Source organism: Phoxinus phoxinus (genome assembly GCF_949152265.1).
Source record: "Phoxinus phoxinus genome assembly, chromosome: 10".
In the NCBI taxonomy this organism is placed as follows: Eukaryota; Metazoa; Chordata; class Actinopteri; order Cypriniformes; family Leuciscidae; genus Phoxinus; species Phoxinus phoxinus.
The window spans coordinates 36,469,319-36,477,922 of NC_136885.1; the positions used below are offsets into that span (position 1 = coordinate 36,469,319).

Here is an 8,604-nt window from a genome sequence, read left to right on the forward strand (position 1 = left end):
CAAACTGGGGTCCCCTGTCAGAAACCACGTCTGTCGGGAGGCCATGTAACCGAAAGACGTGGTTAACGACTGCCACCGCTGTCTCCTTGGCTGAAGGTAATTTGGGCAAGGGAATAAAGTGGGCTGCCTTCGAGAATCGGTCCACCACGGTCAAAACTACCGTGTTACCCTGGGAGGGTGGGAGGGCGGTGATAAAATCTAGAGCGATGTGGGACCAGGGTCTCGAAGGCACCGACAGCGGTTGAAGTAACCCCGCTGGGGGTCGATTGGACGACTTACCAATAGCACAACTAGAGCAAGCCAAAACAAAATTGTGAACGTCACGAGCCATCAGAGGCCACCAGAATCGCTGCTTAACAAGAAATATGGTACGACTCACCCCTGGATGGCACGCTAGACTGGAACAATGACCCCACCGAATAACGTCTGATCGTAATCCCTCCGGCACAAATAAGCGGTTAGGTGGACACCGGATCGGAGGCGTTACCCCTTCTAAGGCCTTCTTGACCTTCGATTCGACCTCCCAAGTGAGCGCAGAGATAATTAGGGTCTCCGGAAAAATGCGCTCGGGAGTAGATTCGTGTTCGGGACGATCAAAAATACGCGACAAAGAATCGGGTTTGATGTTCTTGGAACCCGGACGATAGGAAAGAGTAAAATCGAAACGGCCGAAAAAAAGTGCCCACCGAGCCTGCCTGGAGTTCAATCTCTTGGCGGTTCTAATGTACTCCAAATTCTTGTGGTCAGTCCAGACTATAAAGGGTACCCCTGAACCCTCCAACCAGTGACGCCATTCCTCCAATGCTAGCTTGACTGCCAACAACTCCCGGTTACCAATGTCATAATTTCGTTCAGCAGGAGATAATCGATGTGACAAAAACGCGCAGGGATGCATTCTGTCGTCTGAAGGAGAGCGTTGTGAAAGCACTGCACCTACCCCCACCTCTGACGCATCGACCTCTACCACAAACTGACGTGAAGCATCAGGGGCAATTAGGATGGGAGCTGAAACAAAGCGGCTCTTGAGTTTGGCAAACGCAACCCCAGCTGCGTCTGACCACCTGAACGCAGTTTTGGGAGAGGTCAAGGCAGTCAGAGGTGCGGCTAGTTGGCTGAAATTGCGAATAAAACGCCGATAGAAGTTGGCGAATCCCAAAAACCGCTGCAGGGCCTTGCGGGAATCTGGGATTGGCCACTCTACCACAGCCTTAACCTTGTCAGGATCCATCAACATACCTTCAGCCGACACAATGTGTCCCAGAAAAGGGACCGACTGTGCATGAAAAACGCATTTCTCCGCCTTGACAAAAAGCCCATTCTCTAACAACCTTTGAAGCACTAGTCGTACATGTTGCACGTGTTCCTGGAGAGACGAAGAAAAAATCAATATGTCATCCAGGTAAACATATATGAATTGATCGATCATGTCTCGCAACACATCATTGACTAGTGCCTGGAAGACTGCGGGACTATTGGAAAGCCCAAAAGGCATAACCAAATATTCAAAATGCCCCCTAGGGGTGTTAAAAGCAGTCTTCCATTCATCCCCCTCCCTGATGCGGACCAAATGATAAGCATTACGCAAGTCCAGTTTTGTGAAGAGTGAGGCTCCCTGCAACCTCTCGAAGGCTGAAGACATCAACGGCAAAGGATAAGTATTCTTTACCGTGATGTTATTCAACCCTCGGTAATCAATGCAAGGTCGCAGAGATCCGTCTTTCTTCCCCACAAAAAAGAACCCCGCCCCCGCTGGAGAAGAGGAAGGGCGGATGAACCCGGTTGCCAGAGAATCAGAAATATATTTCTCCATGGCCTCCCTCTCCGGAACTGAGAGTGAATAGATCTTGCCCTTAGGCGGAGACTTACCTGGCAAAATATCTATTGCACAGTCATAGGGACGATGCGGAGGGAGAGAAGCAGCCCTAGACTTACTGAACACTTCACTCAGGTCCCGGTACTCCTCGGGCACGTTTGATAAATCCACGGCTTCCTCCTGAAACACAGGGACAGAAACAACAGAACAGGCAGACACTAGACACGACTTATGACACTCAGTGCTCCAAGCTGAGATGGTTCTGCCCTTCCAATCGATACGGGGGTTATGCAAGCTGAGCCAGGGGTGACCTAAAACTATGGGGGTGATTTGTGAGTCCGTAATGTAAAATGAAATAGTTTCGGCATGATTTCCTGATGTGACGAGTGTAAGTCCTTCAGTAGCTTGAGAGATGGTCTCCGTTGAGCGCATTGACAGTAATTCTCTGGGGAAGTGTTCGGAGGGGAATCTGTAACTGAAGTGCAAACCGGTGATCCATGAAATTACCTTCGGCTCCAGAGTCTATGAGTGCGCTGCAGTGGTGATCCTGGGTTGACCATCTCAGTCTTACCGGGAGGATGGTGGAAGTGGATGAGGTCTTGCCTGCGGAGATCCCACCCGATAGTAGCCTCATACTTACTATCGGGCTGGGCCTTTTACCGGACAACTATGAGCAAAGTGTCCAGCGCCACCACAGTACAGACAAAGGCCCTGGGATCTCCGCCTCTCTCTCTCCTCCCGGGAAAGCCGAGCTCGCCCTACCTGCATGGGCTCGGGATCGTGGGGACCGAACGCGTCCAGACCAGTGAACCGCTGACTCTCCATCCCGCCGCGAACCGAGTTGGGTGACGTCCTCTGACCAATCCGAGACAGTCGGGCGTCCACCCTCAAGGCCAGATCCATGAGTTCATTGAGAGAAGATGGGAGGTCCAGGGCGTAGATTTCTCTCTGGACACGTTCGGCCAGCCCATGCAGGAAATGGTCCCACTGCGCCTCCTCGTTCCAGCGACACTCGGCCGCCAGGGTCTTAAACTCGATCGAATAATCCGACACGGGACGATCTCCTTGGCGTAGATCCGTCAAGACCCTGGCAGCCTCCCTCCCCGCGACGGCTCGATCGAAGACGCGCCTCATCTCCGCCGCGAGTGCCTGGAACGAGGAGCAGCACTGGTCGTGGTTCTCCCACACTGCAGTTCCCCAAAGCGCCGCTCTCCCAGTCAGCAGCGTAAGCACGAATGCCACCTTCGCCTCCTCTCTCTCAAAAGTTCTGGGCTGCAATGAGAAATGCATACTGCAACGTGTCAGAAATGAACGACAAAGATTTGGCTCACCGGAGTACAGCTCAGGAGTGGGCAATCGAGGCTCAGACTGAGAGAGAGGCACTGCTGGTGTAAGGGGAACTGCAGGTGCCTCTGGGGGTGCTGGCGCAGTGGGAGGTTGCAGCTGATAGAATCGCTGGGTGAGCTCGGACACCTGTGTGACAAGAGCCTGAATAGCGCGTCCCGTCTCCCCCTGATTGCGATCCTGTGCATCCATCCGGCCGACGCACACACGAATAAACTCTTCTAATGACGCAGATGAATCACCCGCTGCTCCCGTTTCTTGGTCCATCCGTTCTGTCATGACAAATCACTGGAAGCAATAGCAGGTGAACAAGGGTTTATTTAGGACTTGAAACTCAACAGCCAGAATAATACTCAAAGTCAGTGAGGAAGATCCTTCTCAGGGTATATAAGCGAAATGCTTCTCAGTCCACGAAGCTGGCGGAATCCACGGGGGAATGACGGTCAGGCTAGTCACACAGGGACTTCGATGGTCAGGTGCTCGGTGCTCGGTGCTCGGTGCTCGGTGCTCGTGTGCGGTGAAACGACAGGACACATCCACAATGACCAAGACAACCCGGAAGACAACACGAACACCACGGAGACTGCAAGTAACGGATGGACACTGGAATGGAGAGATGAGTGAGTATATGTAGGGAGTGGTAATGAGAAACAGCTGAGAACGGGAACGAGATAATTGCAGACAGCTGGAGCACTGAACAAGCGCGTGAGCGGGACAACGCCCACTCACGCAGACTCACAGACATGTAAACAAACAGTGACACGCGACACAGAGGAAACAATGATTTATCAATCGTGACACATACTGGTGCAATCTTGAGTCATTTATCTTCGCTCGTTTGATCGGAGTTGGCTTCTGCGGTGTGCCAGAGCCCCGTAAATGTTGTTCAATGCTCGCTCAGTAAACAATAAAGCCCTGCTTTTATCGAATATCACCGCAGAGCGAAAACTGGACTTATTGTTTTGAACTGAAACATGACATTAACAAACCGACGGTCTTCTCTTCAACCAGATCACTCCTGAGGGGACTTACTGGCCGAGGTGGAACAACTATTGTGGTTCATAATCTGCAATCTAACATCAGTGCTGTGTGTGTACCACATTTCTCACCATTTGATTACCATCGCTACTGTCTATCGACCACCAAAGGAAAATAAAGCTTTTATGTCTGAGTTTGCGGACTTGTTGTCAATGTTGTGTTAATCATTTAAGAGAATCCTCATTCTAGGGGACTTCAACATACACATTGACCGGACTGTCTATATAAAAATGAAGTTATTATTATTATTATAAATATGATTTCCCAAAGCATGATTTTCTTCTGATGTGGAGATTTTCTTCTGAGAGTCTCTCACATGTGACTCAATGACACTGACGTACAAGAAAAACAGTTCAATAATTCAGCTCATCGTCATAAAGACAGAAATACACTAGTAATACCCATAATGCCCCTCTCAGGTTTAGTGGCTTCATTAGGGGCTCAATAGAGCGGTCACATGACTACAGTAGTGGATTACTGTAATATCAGCACAGCTGTTGTCCTCCCTCTGAAGCCCGAGAGTTTCGCTCTCTTGATTCCTGCCAAGGCCACCGACAAGGTCAGGCATTTATTAGGAGCTCGCCTGATGTTGTTACAGGCTCAGAGATTTTTGTTTATGTGAATTTGTGTTCCGAAGATGAACGAAAGTCTTACGGGGAACAACATGAGGGAGATTAATTACTGACAGAACTTACATTTTTGAAATATGAGTTTGATCACTGTGTGTGTGTGTGTGTGTGTGTGTGTGTGTGTGTGTGTGTGTGTGTGTGTGTGTGTCCTCAGCGGGCGAGACTCTCCGGCGCAGCGGCACAGACATGATCCCGAAGGCCAGGATGAAGACGCTGAAGATGACGGTGATCATCGTGGTGTCGTTCGTGGTGTGCTGGACGCCCTACTACCTGCTGGGCATCTGGTACTGGTTCCAGCCGGAGATGCTGACGGTCACGCCCGAGGCCATCCATCACCTGCTCTTCGTGTTCGGGAACCTGAACACCTGCTGCGACCCGGTGATCTACGGCCTGTACACACCCTCCTTCCGCGCAGACCTCGCCCGCTGCTGCCGCACACACACACACACACACTCGCCACGCTCTCTGGACCACCGGCTCTCGGCCCGACACGAGACCGCCCCGCACAAGCCCACGTAACTACATCTTGAAAGTGAAGTTGCGCTGGTCTTTTCTTCTCCATTGTGTCGTATATCCGAGTGAAGCGCTTGTGGAACAAGAACAAATGTGGGCGGGGCTTGATTTGGTCTGTTGGGAATCTGATTGGTTTGCTATAGAGATAGAGCGCATTTAGGCCACGCCCACACCGAGTGGGGAAAACAATTCAACCTTCTCCACTGACTTTGTATTGTGTGACTTTGTATTGTCATTTCTGACTTATAACAAAAATAATTCCTGCTTAAAAGAGAAGTTGCGCTGGCCTTCTTTACTGTATCGTATATCCGAGTGAAGCGCTTCTGGAACAAGAACAAATGTGGGCGGGGCTTGATTTTGTCTGTTGGGAATTCACCCATCGCAGGGAGTTTGATTGACAGGCGATCTGACAATCATAATCCACCATCAGACGAATCTGCCAATTTTGTCCGACAAAGCAATCAGGAGAGTTAGTAGATTAACGTTGTGGACTTGAACTTGAAAAAGTGTATTGACGTCTTTCCACGGTTGAAACAACATTCCTTCTGATGTTCATTTAATGCTATAAATGAACTAGAAGGAAGAGATGATCGGTTCACGAGCGGCTTTAACTGAGGCGACAGCGATCTGTCAGACACATTAAAGAGTATCAAAATGGTATTTATTGTTTACATTTTTTTTTTAATTACCAAATTTGAAAATTGAGACCTTGTTTCATATCAAAAGTAACCTGGTCAGTGTCCTCTTTGCTCCGCAATGTATTTTTCACTGCGTGAGAACATGGTTTGGCAGGAGAGTGGGGTGGCTCGTCAGACATAGCAACAGTAACTAAAGGGGGCGGGTCTTTGCGAACGGTCAATTGATCATAGACTGTAAATAAATATGGGCGTAGTGTGCGTGTCGTAACTCATGGTGTTTCTGAAGAGCATTTTTGAAGCCCAAAGTGGGCGGAGCCAGTCGTCGGATAAACGAAAATGTGCAGCGAGGCGGATTAGCTGAGGTGACGTACGCTAGCAGACAAACGACTGGCAGTGACATCAGCGGCAATCCACCTGTCACTCAAGTGGCCACACCCTTAATTATGCAGAACTTTAAGGGTTAATATAATTTAAACGGATGAGTACCGATTAAACATTTAGAATAAATCAATGTTGACTGTGATGGAGTGTCTATCAGAACACACTTCATATCAAACTTCGGACTCAGCGCCGCATGTTTCATAAAGAGCTGTAATGAAAAGAGCTCAGAGCAGATTTGCAGTTTTAGAATAACTTCACAGATTTCACAGCGTGGGTTTGTTATTAAAGAGTCAGCTGGACGTGCTGGAACGTGTCAAACACAGACTGGTGATCTGTGTATGTTTGCATACAATGTGACTGGAATTATTGTTTGCAGTAAAACTCTATGCAGAATATATCAATCTTGACTGGCTTATAGATCCACAGCTCATTCTGACTCTCATTCTCAGAGTTTCTGTCTCGGTTTCCAGCTCAAACATCTAAACATTCTTCAACCAAGATACATTTACTGGAGAAGAAGCAAAACTACTTGATATGAAGTCTTATTTAATAAGTGATCAAAATTATATAATTAATTAATGCTAAAAACAAGAGCACATATCTATCAGCTGGGTTTGGAAATTGGTTTAAATGTGATGAGTGCATAAAAAGCAACCTGCATATCTTCACTAATGGACCATCCTTTCTGGACAACATTCTCCGAGCCAATCACCTGATCTGTTAATGCCATGTGACTGATCACTTTAAAAGCTTCCAGGAGACCAGTGCAACATCTCCTCTGTAACATGATGAAATGTTTCCTGTTGAAATGTTGCTTGCACAGCGGTTTTAAGCGTGTCGTTGCGTGTGAAGCAGTTTTTGGAGCGAGATCCATTTAAAGTGCTGAATTATGCATGAGGTCTGCGGTCAGACACAAGGTCATGTGACAAGGACCCGTTTCCATGGCAACACGGCAGGACACTGGACTCATCCACGGGTCGCACTGCACTGGTCACTGACACACTGGTGCTGCTTTAATTATTCATTCATCTCTTTCTGTCGGATATTTTTAGCTTGAACTGCAGAACTCAAACCATGAAAACATGTGCAGTTCGTATTTCATATCCAGATCAAAATAATGGAATCACAGGTTAAATTTAACAAGGAAAACAGAGGTTCTTGTTTTCAATAAATATTAAGATTGCACATTTTTCATGACATTTAGGCTCAAATTCTCATGTAATGTGCATTAGCAGAATCTTCTCGATCTCTGGTTTCCTTCTGACACTGTTTCTCATCACAGTTTTCTCTGGACTTCCCGCTATAAGCATCATGGGAAGTGCTCTTCCTTGCTTTGCATCCTAACTCACTGACAGACCATTCTTCATTGCTGTTCATAACCTCACATCCTCCCCTAACTCTCAAGGTGTCCCTCAAGGCTCCGTTCTTGGACCTCTTCTTTTTCTATATTTATTTGTTACCCATTGCTCGCCCTTGTTATGCTGATGACCTGCACATTTTCATATCTGCTTGCTACACTTCTATGCTCTTCCCATTGACACATTACATTTATTCCTTTAGTAGACGCTTTTATCCCAAGTGACTTTGAATCTTGAAGCCAGTGCGGAGAGATAAACAGAGGTGTGTAACGTGGGCTCATGGACGACCAGTCGTGCCACTGCATTCGGGATCATTTGTAGAGGTTTAATTGTACATGTTGGAAGTCCAGCCAGAAGAGCATTGCAATAGTCTATGCTAGAAATGACCAGCATGCTCTGTTGGGAATGGCCTGAGCGTCCTAATGTTGTGCAGTGTAAAACTACATGGTTTGTTTTTGCAATGTGATCTTTAAAGGTCAGATGATCATGAAGGATTATCACAAGATTCCTGGCTGAACTTGATGGGATTATCGTTGATTAGCTTCGCTGGATGGTAAACTGGAGCTGTACTGATGGAGTGACTGGGAAGAGGAGTTGTAGGTAATGTTCGTATCATCCTTGAGATTCGTGCAGCTATTGTTGGAGCATCTGGAGAAGAAGAAAGGTCCAAGAACTGAACCCTGAGGAACCCCGTTCACCAGCTGATGTGATTTGGATGCCTCGCCGCCACAATCAACCTTGAAGGATTTCTATTAAACAAACACGAATTAAAGGCAGTGCAGAAAATTCAACATGCTGTATTTTTTCATAGTACAATGCGAATTAGTTTTTGTTGTATTACAGAAATTTGTATTATGTGCTTAATTTTCATGAAAACAATGCAAAAAAGT

At 47.4% G+C, this 8,604-nt stretch overlaps 1 protein-coding gene across 1 annotated transcript in view; it reads left to right on the forward strand.

Annotated features, from left to right (window-relative positions):
• Window positions 1–8,604, forward strand: part of gnrhr3 (gonadotropin releasing hormone receptor 3) — an 11,537-nt gene extending 2,933 nt beyond the window's left edge. Inside the window, exon 3 of the mRNA XM_079626570.1 lies at window positions 4,979–8,604. Coding sequence (XP_079482696.1) covers window positions 4,979–5,343 — 365 coding nt within the window. The 3' untranslated portion in view covers window positions 5,344–8,604. The remainder of the gene's footprint in view (window positions 1–4,978) is intronic.